This window comes from Ustilaginoidea virens, chromosome 4 (assembly GCF_000687475.1).
Source record: "Ustilaginoidea virens chromosome 4, complete sequence".
NCBI classification, from domain to species: domain Eukaryota; kingdom Fungi; phylum Ascomycota; class Sordariomycetes; order Hypocreales; family Clavicipitaceae; genus Ustilaginoidea; species Ustilaginoidea virens.
The window spans coordinates 3663773-3679670 of record NC_057319.1 but is presented as its reverse complement, the minus strand read 5'-3'; the positions used below and the strand labels follow the sequence as shown (position 1 = coordinate 3679670).

The window sequence follows — 15898 nt, the reverse complement described above, 5'->3', positions numbered from 1 at the left end:
GCCTCGACGACCCGCATCATTTCTTGGCGCTTGGAGGTATAGACGCGTATAGACGCATGCCATGCCATGAAGCCATGCCCGGGCTCAGGAGGAGTAGTTGTGATCCCGACTGCCGACTGCCGACTGCCGACTGCCGGCTTACGTCGCGTCGCGTCGCGTCACGTCACGTCAAAGTGCAGCCAACGCTCCGCAGTTCCATTTTCCGTCTTTCACCCGGTTTACTTTTGAGCATCTGGCAGCCCCTTTTTAACGTTTTCTGATTTTCCGGTATATGCCTTGTTTATTTCTTTTTTTCCCCTCTCGGTCTTGTCTTTGGAAGCCCTGTCCTGGGTCAAAGCTGGTTGGAATCACCCAGCCAGCCTCGCGGACCAGTGGCCCAAGACCGGCGGCAGGCGTTGATTGGCTCCCTGCGTGGTGCCGCACGTGCCGCACCTGCCCGTCCAGCGTCATGCAGGACCCCGCGACCCCCACTTCACTCAAGTGGCTCAAATGGTGGCTTGGCCAGCTCGTGGTTCGGATGCCTTGGCGATCAACACGGCTTGTGATTCTCCAACAATAGCTGGCTGAATCCCGAATCCCGAATCCTGATAGACATCCTGGCCGCTTGGTCTGGCCGATGCTACCGTCGTAAACCCCAAATCACATGGACAGGCCTCCGCCTGACCTCCTCCGAAACACAGACCTCTCCGCTGGCTAGGAGCAGGCATCGAACCGCTTAAGCTGTTCTCTCTTTGCTCGTTCTTTCCTCGTTCTTTCCTCGTTCTTTCCTCGTTCTTTCCTCGTGAGGCATCCCAGCGTATCCTCTTGGAAGCAACAAGTCTTTTTTTATTTTCCTTTTCCTGACCGCTGACCGCTGACCGCTGACCGCTGACCGCTGACCTGTTGTAAACCGACCTTGAGCAGTTTGCAGCTCCCCATCCCTAGCAAGATATCTTGCACCCAAGTCCTCACACCTGGGCTCTGTCCAACCCTCGTCTCGCGGCCTTGCGCCGCGCCATCTCGGTGTCGTCCCGTGATTCGCCCCCCCTCCCCGGCCTCCGCCTCGTGGCTGTCATCTTGGTTCAAGCCAAGACCACCTTGGAAACCGAAGAGAGCACTCAGTATGGATAGGCTGCCCAGCCTCCGCAGGAAACCGAAACCGCCGGCCATCGAAACGTCCGTCCATCGCACGAGCAGCGAGGCTGGCGAGAGCACCATGACTGCCGACGTCGCAGCCTGTCTAGCACCACAACCGAGACCGACTACGATGAGATCTCCTCTGCGGAACCTCAAACTGCGTGTGACCGCTAAGCGCGCGAGGACGCAATCCCCCGCTGCGCGTCCATCTAGCTCGCCGATAGCTGCAGTCTTTAGCCAGGACGGCATAGCTCCTCGCTCTACCACGCAGGAAGCCTCGGCGTCGAGGGCTCGCTCTAGACCCGTCTTGCCCACCTTCTTGAACCTCTCCCCCGCAGGTTTGTTCCTCCAGCCCAACTACACCAGCAAAAGTTTTTGCATCTGACTTGTAAAGAAATCGAAAGCAAATTTCTTGAACTCACATGGGCCGAACGCAGTCGTCTTGCCCAAGGCGCTCGACCCGATGCCGATGCTCCTGGCAACGTCAGATGGGGCTTGTTTAGGCAAACCGATGCCCCTCAGAGGGGAATCATGGATCGCTACATCAATGTCAAACCGTGGAATCACAACAGGGTCAAGCTCAACGTGTCCGAGGACGAGCTCGACTATGTAAACGCGTCCACAGTGACACTGGAACCGTTGTCGGACAAGTCCTTGGCACCGCTGCGATACATTGCCATGCAGGGCCCGACGATGCCGTCGTTCAACTACGTTTGGCGGATGGTTGCGGAACAAACAGCTTGCCCGGCCGTCATTGTCCAGCTCACAAGCATGACGGAAGGTGGCTCCGTCAAATGCGACCAGTACTTTCCCGACGACGCCGAGGAATCGGTCTGGAACCTGAACGAGGACGACGTCTGGAATGACGGCTGGAAGGCTCGAGTCACGAACGACTCGCGGCAAGAGCTTGCTGATGGCGCCATCGAGAAGCGCAAGCTTGTCCTGCATGTCGAGGGAGAGGCGGAACCGCGGATAGTATGGCATTTCCTGTACACGCGGTGGCCCGACTTTGGCGTGCCGACGCTGGAAGACATGGACAGCTTCCTTGCGCTCATGGAGATTTCCCGAGAGCACAACGAGCCTCGTCACCCACGAATCATCCACTGCAGCGCCGGCGTGGGTCGCACCGGCACTTTTATCTGCCTGGAGCATCTGATGCGGGAACTGGACGCCGGCACTCTGGAAACAAACGAAACGGACGCCGGCAAGCTGCCGGACCTCATCTACAGCACGGTGGACAATCTCCGGCAGCAACGCCGGTACATGGTCCAGTCCGAGACACAGTACCGGTTTCTCTACGACGTCATGCGGAAGCTGTGGCTCGGCAGGTACGGCGCTGCCTTATCTCAGGGCCGCGATGCCGACGGCACGGGAACCGGCGAGCCCGCGGCCAAGAGGCTGGAAGTGGCCGAGGGGGCCCTTTCCGACGAAAGGGACGGCAGCCCCGTCTCCAAAAATCTAGCCTCGAGCAAAGGCAGCAGCCGAGACGATGCCGCGAGTTGAGCAGCTGGCTGCTGTCCGTCGCAGTCCCAGGGGCAGCTCTACCGTCATGTACAGGAGATGACAGCAGGACAGCGATAACGGCCAGGGCATGGCGGGGTGGGGGGAGGCATACTTTGATCTATGTTAGCTTCCACCCCCGTGTATCTGTTCTTTTTGTTTGGTTGTTTGTTTGTTTGTTAGTTGGCTGGTTGCTTGCTTGCTTGTTTCTTCTCTTGTTGTATTCTTTTATTGCTTTGCTCGCTTTCGTAGTGCGTCTCTGGGGACATTACATGGACTGGCATATCTGGCGCGGCGGCACACTTGTATAGACGGCTAGCGTTAATTTTGACGTTGGAAACCCGAACGGCATCGACTTGACTACTGGAGGCTGCCTACCTATTGGGAAGCTAATCCGACATGTACACCGTCCTAAAAGAGAAACGAGACCAAAAGAAATATACAAGTAAAACATTATAAAAAAAAGACAGTCAAGGAAACCCGAACGTGATGCGCAAAACAAATGACGCGCGAAAAAGACCGTCCGAGGAAAAAACGCGAAGCTCGGAATTATTTTCCAATCATGTGCGCAAGATAAATGGCGCGCTTTTCGCAAAAGGCAAGTCGAAGCCAGCTCTATATACATTGACACGAGGTTATCGCCGAGGCCCGTTTGCAAAGCATCTAGATCCCATCCCCGCCGTCGGCCTCTTACGTCTTAGTCCCTAGTGTACACCAGAAAAAGTAAAAGTACGAAAAAAAAGAAAAAATGTCGGACCAGCTTGTCGAGACGTTGCCTGTGGCCTACAGGGTCAAAGACCGAAGGTTGGGGAAGTGGCCAAGCTACCCGCTGAGGAAGCTGATAGATACCGTGAACCAACAACTCCAGCTGGGACGATTAACCACTAGTCGCGACCGGTAGAGTCAACGTCGCCGTGACGGTCTCGGTGATCCTCTCCTTCTCCGTCACCGTGACGGTAAAAAACACAGACACGGTCGGCGTGCCGTTGCTAACGACTGTCGTTCGAGGAGCTCCGGTGATGCTGCTGCTAGGATTACCATTCAAGCTGCCGCTTCCGCCGCCGCTTCCGCCACCACCACCACCACCACCACCACCATTCCCGGCAACTTGGTTGGATTCTTGCGTTGGAGCCGCAGGCTTGGGTATCAGGTTGCTAAGCTCCACGGGGATGAGGAGCAGGCTGTTGGGGTTTGGTGTTGGCAGGACGTCATTCGTAGTGCTGGGCAGTTGGGATGTCCGCGCCTGGCCAGGAGTACTAAATGTCTGAGTAATGACGATTCTTCCTGGCTGGGTGGATGATGTCGAGCTCGCAGGCGGAGGCGGAGGCGGAGGAAGAGGCGGAGGTAGTTTTGACGTGGATGTTGTTGCAGCTGCTGCCGTCGATGTTGGCGCATGTTCCGTCGTGGACGGCAGCAAATCCGCTGGTTGAGCAGAAGAAGACGTTGACGACAAATCAGTCACAGTCACATAGCGCGTTCGGGTCAGTACCGGCCTCTTGCTCTCTGTCCTGAGAGTCGTCGGGACGGCGCGGCTCGCAGAGCTCCGACTACTGCTGCTGCTACCCCCGCCCAAGTCGAAGCCATTTCCCAGAATCCGTTGCGCTTCTGCAGGGTCGCTGCATCCCAGCTTGACGCCTTGCGTGTTCATCATGGGCAGCGCATAGCATTTCTGGGTCCCCGGACAGTCGGTGAGATTGAACCCGCCGCCGCTGCATTGAGCCATCCTGCCGTTGATGCAGGCCATCTGCCTTTCGGCACAAGCTGACTGAGGCGTAAGAGATGAATACAGCTTGTTCAAGTCCCTTGCTTGGGAAATGTTGCTGGCGTAAATCTCGGATGGAACGGTGCTGGTTCCGGTAGGTAGGCTGGTGATGGCGGTAGGGACGTTGCCGTTTGGTGTTCCGGTCGGGGTGAACGTGTCAATGACTGGGCTTGACGATGAGCTGGAGGATGGTGATGATGTTGTGAGAGCGGTCGTGTCCTGGGGCTGGGGCTGGGTAAGAGTCGAGACATTCGACCGGGTAGTTGCGACATTTTTTGGCGGTGCTTCCGAGACGCCAGCAGTTTGGCTGGTTGCGTCTCCGGGTGCCACACTTGGCGAGAGTGTGGTGAACGCGGAGGTTGTAGTTGCCGTTGTCGAGCCCGTGGGTGGCTGCTGCTCGGTCCCCGGGGGGGAGCCTGGGAGAGAGGAAGCAACAGAGGTACTCGAAGGGGCGTTGCCCCGATCCCTCGTGAGCGGGCTAGTGCTTGTTGTATTGCGGAAGAAAGGGGTCCGAGATGTGAAAGTAGGAGCGGCTATGGTGTCTGTTGTTGCGTACGATGAAGTGGAAACGGACAAGTTGGTCGATGCAGTCGTCGCTGGGCCGCTTGATGGTCCTGCGGTAGACTGTGCCGGGTTCGTTGCAATCCGAGTGTCGGACGTAGTGCTGCTGGAACTGTTTACCACACTTGGTGTCGAGGTCACCGCCGAGCTCCCGCTGGTAGTTGTGCCCGGATACGAAGAAGCGCTCGCATTCTGCCCGGAGGCAGACGACGTGGTCAAAGACAGGCCGGTCGTACCCACGCTCAGAGGTGTAGTGGATGCGGCTGAGGATGCAGCTGAGGATGCAGTTGCAGATGCATTCGTGGATGCTGTGACGCTGACTCCTGCAGATGAAGAGACGGTTCCCGGTGAAAGACTGCTAGTTGGCGCGGCCGTCGAAGAACTGGAGCTCGTGTCTGTGGTTTGTGTTCCTGTTGCGGCAGATTTAGTTGAAACGCCCGGTCCGGCAAGTCGGCTTGACGAGGGCGGCTCTGCGGCCGTCGTGGAAGAGGAGGACAAAGCGGCGGCGGAGCTTGTGAAAGTTTGGCCGGCGGTGGGTGGTATCGACGGCAGGGTTACCGGGATGACACTCAACGGCCCCGAGTACGAGCCTTGTGTTTCCGAACTAGCCCTCCCGTGAGCTGCCGGCAGTAGAGACTCGGGAATGGATATTGTCGTGCCGGTCAAGGTTTCGAAAATCGGCGACGGACCAGACGCAGTTGGGACTGTCGTTCCGGTGCTGGCACTGGCACTGGCACTGGCACTGGCACTGGACTCCCAACGCATTAACTTTCGGTCTTGCTCAATGTGAGCACAGTTGATGTCCTCTGCTCATACAGAAATCGTACCTGGATGAATAAGAGGAGTTTCCAAAAGCAACCATGTCGCCACGGCGAGCTCTTGACGACGGATTCGAGTTAGAGGCAGACACAATGGACGGATGCTTTTTACTATTCGGCAGAAGACCGTCAAGACAAAACTTGCCCGACTTACACGTTGAAGGCTCGTTTGAGAGGACCTGCCTCAGCAAAACCGGCGACCAGGAGACAATAGGTCGTCACAGCGACCTCCAAGCTGAAGAGCATGTTTTCGAACGTATAGACGTCTGTTGGTGTTGAGTCGTGGATCGGATTTGGAAGCGCAAAGGGCGGATGTTTCAACAGACGAGTGATCGGATCAGCGTGTCAGGTGAGAAGTCGCTTGAATGCAGCAAAATGTTCGATTACAAAGGCTAAAAGAAGGCAATGGAGATGCGCAAGAGGTAGTACGTAGGTAGGAGAGGTTGCAGGATATCACGCCCTGGGCCATACAGGTGCCCAATCTTGGCGGTATCCTTCCCCAAAAGCCTTGACTCGAGCACCCAGTAGTGAACAGGCAAAACAAACAAAGCTAGGAAAATAGACCGAGAGCGAGAGAATGACGCGAGACCACGACAAAGACAAATGGCAAATGAATGGGGCGAGAGGGGGGGGAGTGAAAACCAGAGGAACCCAGCAATGAGAATCCGAGCGAGCCGCCCCAGAAACAGAGTAAGAAAGCAAAGACGCAATGAGAAGAAGACCAAGATGAGGGCTAAAAATATCCAAGAGGAAAAAGGGAATGGAAAAAGGAAATGAAGATCAAAGTAGAGCTCCAACGTGAGAGACGGGCGGGATACCAAAAAAAAACACTACTGGCCAAGACGAGACGGAAAGGGGAAATAAGAAAAGAAACAAGGGAGGAATAAAAAAAAAAAAAAAAAAAGATGGTCAGACGAAAAATGCCGGTTTGAACAAGGGAAAAGCAAGCGAGAAAGGAAGGCGGCGGACGATGCGTCGTCCATGTTTTGTATCTTTGCTTTCTTAAGACGCCCGCCTGCATTGACGTTACGTCTGGGAAGCGCTGGGCCAACCAGACGGCAGCAGAGCCGGCCAAGAGGACAACGAGCCACCGGCATCCATGCACGCTGGCATCACAAAGAACGAACAGCTTCTCTGGACCGCCTGCCTGTGCAGAGGCCGATTCCAAGGGCCAGCTTCCATCCAGGTCAACCAACTGCAGTCGCGGTGATTTGTCGTCCATCGTCTGGTCGGCCAAGCTCCGCGAACCACGGCGACCTACTGCCCTGCCCCTGCCCCTGCCCCTGCCTTGACAAGCCTTGCTGTGCGGCTGCTCTGCTGCGGCTGGTTGACATGCGCGCGGCAAGCATCGCCAAATGATCCCCACCAGACTGCCGCCGACGCCTGACGGCTGGCAGCTGGCAGCTGGCGCGGGTGATCCCGACAGGGATGTTAGCCGCTTGCTGCCAGCCACCCCCCTCTCCCCCCCAAAACCAGCCCTCGTGGATGCTCGTGGCCAATCACTGCCGCTCCACAGCGGCTACCTGCTACCTGTTACAGACGACTGGAACTTGACCAAGAGCCCAAGACTGCCAGCCAGGTGTCGGTACACTTACGCCAACCACCCCGATCCATAGGTTTGGAAGGGACGATCCGGGTTTCTGCCCCTTTCCAACAAAACTGGCTAGTTCGCAAGTCCGCAGTCCGCAGCCCGCAGTCCGAACGGCACGGAGCAGGCATGCACGACAGATTCTGCAACGGCTGTGCTAGTTATACAAGGATAAGGTATTTGGTAGTTGACTGACCAGACCAGATCAGGTTTGGCCTGCATCCTGCATACAGAGGAAAGTGCCCGGCATTCATTGTTGCTGCCACTTTTTGCTCACCTCTCGGTTGCTTAGACCTCTTTGTTATTGGCCCACCCTCTTCGTTTCTTTTCTTTTCTTTTCTTTTCTTTTCTTTTCTTTTCTTTTCTTTTCTATTATCTTCTTTTCTCTTCTTTTCTCTTCTTTTCTCTTCTTTTCTCTTCTTTTCTCTTCTTTTCTCTTCTTTTCTCTTCTTTTCTCTTCTTTTCTCTTCCTGCCCAGCTGTTCGCATAGCGCCTGCAGGTGGCTCAGATCCCCCGCTGATGAATCCAGTGGCCGCTAACCGCCTGAACCCTCGCATTGCTCATTGGCTGAAGCTTGAGCTTTTATGCAGCTGGTTGGAAGGCTCCAGTCGGCTTCCAACGACTGGACGGAACCACCTCGCGAGACCCAACACGCCCATAAGGGATGTCATCATCTTGATGCAACTCATTGTCCCCTCGCTTCGGGAAGAAAAAAATCAGTACAAGGAATCAGGAAAAAAAAAAGAAAAAAAAAAAAGAGAGAGAGAGAGAGAGACAGACCTGAAAATGCGGATTCAGAGCAAAGACTCGCGCTCGATTCAAACGTCCCGCCGCCTATTTTACTTTGCTCCATCCGTACATAGATATAGCATAAATACACATGAGCAACCCATCTTTGCAAAGGGGGTATCACCGGGCTGCCGCATCCCACCAGTACTCGAGCTTCCGAGCTTCTGCTTGCGCTTTCCTACTCTTGCCTGTCGTCGCCATCTCAGAGCAATGCCCAAATTCATGCACTGACGTCTAGTATGGTAAGCCCCAAGGAGGCTCGAACCTGCATCTGAAACGTTTTGCCCGACTTGCTCACGGGCATGTTGGATCACGCACTCTTATTCCCACCGCATGTCGCAGCGCCGTCAGGTTTGGCTCGCCGCCCCCTGCTTGACTCCGGCATCGACTCCCGCCGACTGTACGAGACGTCCTAGCATGCTGATCGATTCGTCACCATGCAGGTCCGCATATGCTTTGATGGCTTCGTCGTCTGGCCATACCCAGCCCAGCCGCGAATCCGCCATCTTCTGCGTGAGCAATGCCACCGTCTTCCGTCCAAGCATCGGCTCCGCCACCAACCGAAATACGCAGAGCGTCTCGCAGAAGTCGGCATACGGCGGAGCTTCATCCAACTCGTTCAGCGTTGACACGACATCGGAAAGGGCCCACTCCTCCATCAGCCATTCCAGCAGCCGGCCCATTTCTGCGAATTCTCCCAAGTAACCAAGTGTCAACATGTATTCATGAGCATCGTCACTACGTATTGCATCTCTCCGAGAGTTCAACCGCTCCAGCGGCGTTACTTGGCAGGTTTCCAGATACTTTTGCACGTCCTTTTCTCTTTCGGCCAAGATCTGGAATGTCTTCTTCATCTTGTTCCCCGCCTGCTTCAAAAGATGGATGCTTCTCGCTGCCAACTTGCCTTCTTCGCCGACGTCGGTCTCGTCAACAGTTCCTCCGTGCCGGCTCTGAGCAGCGTTTTCCGATTTCACGCCGGAACAGGGGTAATACAGGGCTTGCCAAAAGCCAACGTCTGTTTGACTGGGCCGCTCGGCATGCCCTGCAAAGACCCTGTCGACTTCTCGTCGCGTGGCCTTTCGGATGCATTTGTTGAACTGCGTAAACGTCGCCAACTGCACACCGCTATCCTCTTCCATGATTTCGCTGACACGTAATATCATGGAGAGCTGTTCCGCCAAGGACATGTTGAGCGCCTTGTGGTGTTGGGACAGGTCTTTGAGAATGAGGCCCCAGATGAACGATACCCAACGAGAGTGTACCTTGGTCAGTCTCGTCTTAGCAAGACGAATAGCACGCGCAAGTTGATTTTTGCCTCGGGGTCCATGCACTCGTAGGCACACTTGTATGTAGGCGGCGAAGAGACTTAGAGAGACCATGCTCAAGGATTGCGAGTCGGGCATGTCTGAAGCCAGGGCCCGTACCGCTCTGCTCCCCTCGGGGCTGTCGCGCAGATACTGCACGGCGGTCTCCATGGAATCGGCATTCGCCACCAGGATACGTAGACAAGTGCCTTGGGGTGCAATTCCATCCAGCATCATGCGTTGATAAAGCTCGGAAACGCTAGGCGGGCGCACACGTGCTCTTTCGAACTCTGCCAAGTTGGCTTCGTTCTGCGCGGGAAAGTTCAGGGATTTATCACCCGGTAATAGCCAGCGGTCTGGCTCAGCTTCCCGCAACACAAGCTTTCTGAACATGGAGGCATACTCGGAGGGCCCGGGCTTCATCCCTTCTTGAGGCGGACTGTTGAACCGCTCCCAGGCCTCTTGAGCGTTTCTCGTGGCATTAATGGACGCATCCCAGATTCCGATATTTCGGCCCGTAGGAAGCGAGCTCCTTTGTTGAATCGTGGGTGCCCCATCCAGAGCCATGCCTTGCATAATGTCCACTGCATCGTCAAAGTCGTCCTTGGCAAATCCTGCCTCTTGCATCAGCATTCCCGCGCTGACGGTGCGGCTCCAGTTATCTTCCGGGTCAGCTAGTTCGTCCATGCCATGACTTGGCTGCAAGTACGGGGGCCAGCCCGGTGCATGTCGTGCTGAGCTATACATCTCTGTGGAGTTCTTTGGCTGGCCGGACAAGACATCTCTTATAGCGCGAAACCCGTCACGTCCCACGAGCAGAGGTTGCTGTAGCCCGGCGGACATGGAAAGGAGAACCCTTTGCGCTTCCCAAAAATATGCGCTAGGCATGGCCTTCTGTACTGCCTGAAGGCGGGACTGCGGCCGAAAGATATGAAGGCATGCATTGAAAACACCGCACTGTAGCAGATACGACTTCCTCTGCGGACGAGGATATGTCGGTATGTGCCGAATGTACCGGGAAGCCACCTCTGCCAGTCTGACAACGAATCTAGGCTCGATCCTGAGGCAGTGCTGAAGAAGCTGTCGCATAATCAAGAGGAAGTTCATTTGGTCGACTTTGGGTCCCTTTGTCGATTTCTTCTTTCCTTCGCGTGGAATCTCCTCCGTCAAGACTCCCTCACTAAAATGCAAGGGGCAAGTCTCGATCAAAGAATGCAAAATGCCCATGCTGCTGATCTTCGAACTAGGTCGAGCAATGAAATGAAATATGAACAGCGGGTTCGCAGGGGGGTTTTCTAGGTACCTCCTGCATCTTTCGTCATCATCACGCCCGCGCAGTACGTATACGTAGTAGTTTAGCTTGTGTTTTGCGTAGCTCGGATGCTTCAACACTGAATCTATCTCGCCCTGGGTTGGTAAGAATTCGTCAAAGTTACTTGCAGACGTCACTCCGAGAGGCCCCTGGCGCATCATCTCCTGTAACAGGACAATTGGCAGTCTGACACTGCGGAATCTGGCGACTCTTTCTCTCCAAATCTCGGCATCTTGTCCTTCCCCAAGCACCTTTTGCAACAAGACACTTGCGGGCAAGAAATCCAATGACACCTTTGAATAGTCCTGCCTCGGATTGCACGGCAATTTAGCTTTCGGGCGAGGGCGACTCTCACGCTGATGTACTGCTGCATTTGGACAAGTCTTCTCATGGAGCACGATTCGGTGCTGAGTAATGTCTCTATTTGGAATGATCTCCGGAGGAGTGTTCAACAGCGCGGCATCATTTGGAACAGAGGTTCGTGGTGAAAACGACTGGGTCGAGCAACGATCGAATTTATGAATCAGCACAAAGGTTAGCCTGGAAAGCACGAAGAGGCCGGGGCTCGGCATACCACTGTCAAAGTTGGTTCTCCAGGCGGTAGAATTGGCCTAGGTCGAAGCTTCCTTGCTGCATTTCGCAGCATGCCTCCTGATACCTCCAGCTACTCCAAGTGTGTTCATGTTATGTTTGCGACATGCTGAAATGATGTTTCGGAGCCTCAACCATGGGTGGAACCCAGTTGCCAGCAGGTACGGAGCATGTACATGTCTATGTCTGTATGCAGTTAACTGGCTCACATGCACGAAGCGGGGCTTTGCGATTGCCCAGCCAATTCTCCCAAAACCCCAGCACTTCCATCATCATAGCCACAGCCAGCCGAACATTTTCAATTACAGTAGTAGACACGTGCGTGTCACTTTCCGAAACATTGAATCGCCGCAGATCAAGAAGTCGGAAAAAAAAAAAAAAAAAAAAAACCCCTACTCCAAGCGGGAAAACTGCACATTTTCCACGTAAAACTCGCAAAGGTTCGGTTCTCTTAGATAAATATCCGGTTGCCCACGGGTAGCTATCGTCATGTCGCCCGCCCGACGGAAACTGTGAGAAGCCCTCCTTGGCACACTAGGTACTTGAACTTTTCTCTTCATACTCTTTACTTGACCTCTCCTTCCGCTTTTGTACGACTTCCCAATTGTAAACTCTCGCCGTTGCTACCTCCATCGTCTGAAACATGTTAGTACATGTTTTGCCAACTAGAGCTCAGGAGACGGGCATACTGTGATTTGCTCTCGTAGAAAATCCAAGTCTTCCTCGCAATTTGACAGGCTGGTTTGTGCCGTGGATAGCTTGGAGGTGAGCAGCTCCTCTGCTTCCTCCATGGGATATGAGAGCATCACATTGGCCTTTCGAACTGTATCAGTCATTCATTGTCCATCAGTTTGTATATGGCTGTGTAGCGGCAGCTCTTCTTACTCCAAGCCAGATGTAAACTTCATCAGTTGGCGGGATCTTCGCCCTCGAGTACAACGTGTCGTTAACCTCGAACGTTGTTTCTATCGCGTCCGTTGCATCCTTGACGATACATCTGTCAGCAAAATTAAACTCCTTCAGTCTCGGGTTGTCTCACACGCTACCTTTCTGAGCTTGAGAAACTTGACAGTATCCAGAGTCTTTTCGATTTCGGGTATTTTCCCCTTGAGACCTGCCATTCGCCGTTGGAGATTCAGTTCCATGAACTGATATTTTCTGCGCAAATGCGTTAGCGAATGTCCGCCTTTGCTTGGTGGTCAAACAGACGTCTTTGATACTCTGAAAAAATTCCATGGTGCATCAAACGAGTCACATTGGTGCCAGACTCACGATATCATCTCCTGGAAGCTCCGTAATGTGGGTTCGACATCTTGCCTCGTAGCGACATAATCTTCGACATTATCGACGAAAGGGGCGCTGGGAATGCCCCGGGGGTTGGTAGGAGTAGGCTCAGTGGCGGCGCTTGGTTGAACTTGTGAGTTGGCAAGGAGCTCTTTAGCAGTGGGGGAAGCAAGATTCGAGAGGGTTTACCTTGATGCTGGCGCCTTACCGGTGCTCGCCATTCTTTCCGGCTCTCCTCCGACGAGGCAATGTTGGTTTGCAGCCCAGAGAGGAGGATCTTTTGCGCCCGACGAGGTATAACATGTCGTCGGTGGGTTTAACTCACATCGGTGGGTACAAGGCAGGCCAACGTGGGGGGCGTAGTATGTACCGCATGTACGTACCTCCTACCTGCCACACTGGTACTGAGGGGCAGCAACCAACAACCTCAACTCCCCAGCCGTCAGTCAAGACGTACCCTAGACATCGCCGGTCAACCCCGTTGCGGGTTGTTTGCTTGTTGTTTGCTTCATTGCTTCGTTGCTTCGTTGCTTCGTTGCTTCGTTGCTTCGTTGCTTCGTTGCTGTCCAAGTCAGCTACCTGGTATGCTTCAGGCAACCCTTTTACCTTGGGTACATACCTACTTCCTAGCAGTCAAGTTTGGCCTTCTATCAGACTGACAGTAACCCTCCGCATGATCAAGACAAGCCACAAGATCCCGAAAATGCTAGCCTTAGTGCACCGGTGTCCGTGTCGGATTCATGATCTTCCGGCGCCCAGTCCAGCAGACGATGCAAAGACCTGCAGTGATTAGCGCATTGTCAATCTATATGCTCAACCCACACCCGAGTCTGCAGCTGGCCCAGTCAGCAGATCTCTCAAGTCAAAGCCTTGCTCGGCATATATAGAGTCCTGTTAATCAAGGCTCTCCCGAAACAAGAACAGTGCAGTGCAGAGCTGAAGCAGGGTGGCAAGGAACTGCTGTGGCCTCTGTAAATTATAACCATACTCATAATTCGCTAAGGGTAATTGTAACGCTGCATCTACAACGCCAACACGCTGACAAAGGTTGAATGGCCAATGTCGATACCGCATGGAAATTCCCATCTGCCCTCGGACCAATCGCGTGTTTTCAATCTGTCCGTTTCTTGGCCTCCCCAGTGTCGGCTGCTCCCGACTCTTTGGATTTGTAGGGAGGAGGCGCCGATGACCCTGCCCCATCTTCATCTTCCCATTCATCTGGCGCATTCTCGTCCCAGTTGTCAACCTCTTGCTCCAATGTGCGTGCCTGGGAAGACGCGGCAGCTTCAATGCTGGTAATACCGATTTCCTGACCGTCACCCAGCTCCAGATCTTCCGCATCATCCCCTGGAACGGCGTTGTAGGTTTTCCGTTGCCTTTTGCGATCCAGCATTCGTTTGTGATACCAAGAACAGAGGCCTACACCTGCCAAGCTGCCGACAACATTCGCAACAATATCGTACAGATCGAAGTCGCGATCGTTGGGGAGGAAGCTCTGCACGAACTCGGAGCCTACCCCAAGACAGAGTGCGCAAACAAATAGCGTCATGTGGAGCGTTCGGCGGCGGCTGGTGTCGACGACCCAGTAGAAGGCGACGGTCAGAAGGAAGAAGGTACTGGCGTGCATGAACTTGTCGTTGACGTAATGTTCGACTTGAAGCTGCGAAAGCCCGGCGTATCCGGCCACGAGAAGCAAGAGCAGGAAAACTCCTTGCAACATCAGAAATGGTCAGCAATGCGCGCTGCAATATCTTGGAATTGACTCGGAAGAACATACCAGCGAAGGGTAGACGTATACGCATGATGATAAGCTGGTTCAGGTCAAAACTGGATGGAAAACCCGGGCAAGTTGAAGATTGAATCGCTAGCAGGCTTGTAGACAGACCGGTGTACTCCGTAGACAGATGGGAATGAGATTGCAGGCGGCGGCAGAGGAGGCTGGGGCTTGGGTGGCAGCTTTGCGCAAAGCTTCCTAGTTGTGGAAAAGCTACTTTTTTTAGCAACGACGCCAACACACGGAGCTCGGCAGGATGCACGCCAGGTGATGGATGGTAGGATGGCCAAAAGATGGCAAGGCCAAAGGATGGTAAGCAGGCTGAGAAGATGCAGGAGCAGCGAGGTGAGGTTACTCAGAAAACCTGAAATGCGAGTCGGGCTCAATGGCATGTGAGGCTTGGTGGAGGACAGGTATGAGGGAGGTATGTAGGTACATACGATATACTGTACTCATCATCAGATCAGTGCCAATGATCAATCCATGTCCTCGGTACACCTGGGTTGGCACCACCAATGGGGTACCTCAGGTGCCCGCCCACCCGAGCTAAAAAAAGAAAAAACACCCGATACATACCTAGGTACCTAGTGAATGTCACCCCATTGGACTTGAGACGCAACAGTTGAGGCAGTGATGAAAAGCTGCCAACCCCAGCATACCAAGGAGTGCCGACTCATTTGATATTCATCCTAGACCAGTTGAGATTTTCATCTTTGTTTCAGATGTCAAACTCGTCGCGCAGTCACGTGCCTAGCATGCTGATCCACCTGCGACGGAAAAAGCCAGCGCTTACTTCCTACCAGGTAGGTACCTAACCTACCTCTACCTAGGTACGTACCTACCTCCTACCCACCTCCTTGGGAGGTACCGACGATCTAACCTACCGGTAGGTACCTGGTACCTATGCATACGTGGTATGATGCCAGGACAGAGCTATGGCCCCATGGTCGCGGTCATGGTCATGGTCATGTCATGGGCTTTACCAGAAAGCACACGGTGATTGTACCTGGCTACTTGTTGCTTCAGTATGTACCAATCAATGTATCCTTGGCCGGGCTCTGGGCATTGGCGACGCGAGTTGCCTCAACTGCAGTCTGGTTTTTGCCAGCTGGGGAGAACGGCACATACCAGACCGTGACAGCACTGTAACAGCACTTGTAGTGCACTGTAGAAGTGCTCCTGGATCCCCGAGGGCGTAGCTGGCGTGGGTATTGACTGTACCTGCCATCCCTTGGCTGGCCCCCCCCCCCCCCCCCAAAGGTCTTGCCTATCCAGTTCCTAACCTTGGGAGAAAGTCCCGCTTCGGGACAAGGTGCGGTACAACGCTCCCACCCCCCCCCCCCCCCCCCAAAACCTCAACCTCACCTCACGATCCGCTGTCAAATCGCCCTGATCGCGATCCATCAAAGCATCGCCATCGCCATCTTTCTTGTCGCGAAACGGCGTCCCCCATCATTCCCAATGCCGCTCTTTCGACCCATGCCGTTGTAATTTTTACC

At 54.2% G+C, this 15898-nt stretch overlaps 5 protein-coding genes across 5 annotated transcripts; 1 reads left to right on the top strand and 4 right to left on the bottom strand.

Moving 5' to 3' along the window:
- Positions 1-1102: 1102 nt before the first annotated feature.
- On the top strand, positions 1103-2619 carry UV8b_05438 (uncharacterized protein; the record flags this gene model as incomplete). The annotated part of the gene is made up of 2 exons (XM_043142935.1): positions 1103-1454; positions 1511-2619. The coding sequence occupies 2 exons, from the start codon at positions 1103-1105 to the stop codon at positions 2617-2619; spliced, it is 1461 nt and encodes a 486-aa protein (XP_042998868.1).
- Positions 2620-3493: 874 nt separating this feature from the next.
- On the bottom strand, positions 3494-6003 carry UV8b_05437 (uncharacterized protein; the record flags this gene model as incomplete). The annotated part of the gene is made up of 5 exons (XM_043142934.1): positions 3494-4794; positions 4949-5297; positions 5375-5687; positions 5767-5817; positions 5912-6003. 5 exons carry the CDS (start codon positions 6001-6003, stop codon positions 3494-3496), a joined length of 2106 nt encoding a protein of 701 aa, XP_042998867.1.
- Positions 6004-8481: 2478 nt separating this feature from the next.
- Positions 8482-11396, bottom strand: UV8b_05436 (uncharacterized protein; the record flags this gene model as incomplete). The annotated part of the gene is made up of 2 exons (XM_043142933.1): positions 8482-11244; positions 11325-11396. 2 exons carry the CDS (start codon positions 11394-11396, stop codon positions 8482-8484), a joined length of 2835 nt encoding a protein of 944 aa, XP_042998866.1.
- Positions 11397-11875: 479 nt separating this feature from the next.
- On the bottom strand, positions 11876-12846 carry UV8b_05435 (uncharacterized protein; the record flags this gene model as incomplete). The annotated part of the gene is made up of 6 exons (XM_043142932.1): positions 11876-11977; positions 12031-12156; positions 12227-12325; positions 12388-12499; positions 12614-12745; positions 12815-12846. 6 exons carry the CDS (start codon positions 12844-12846, stop codon positions 11876-11878), a joined length of 603 nt encoding a protein of 200 aa, XP_042998865.1.
- An 890-nt stretch (positions 12847-13736) lies between these two features.
- On the bottom strand, positions 13737-14427 carry UV8b_05434 (uncharacterized protein; the record flags this gene model as incomplete). Its single annotated transcript, XM_043142931.1, has 2 exons — positions 13737-14335; positions 14403-14427. The coding sequence occupies 2 exons, from the start codon at positions 14425-14427 to the stop codon at positions 13737-13739; spliced, it is 624 nt and encodes a 207-aa protein (XP_042998864.1).
- Between the last annotated feature and the right edge of the window lie 1471 nt (positions 14428-15898).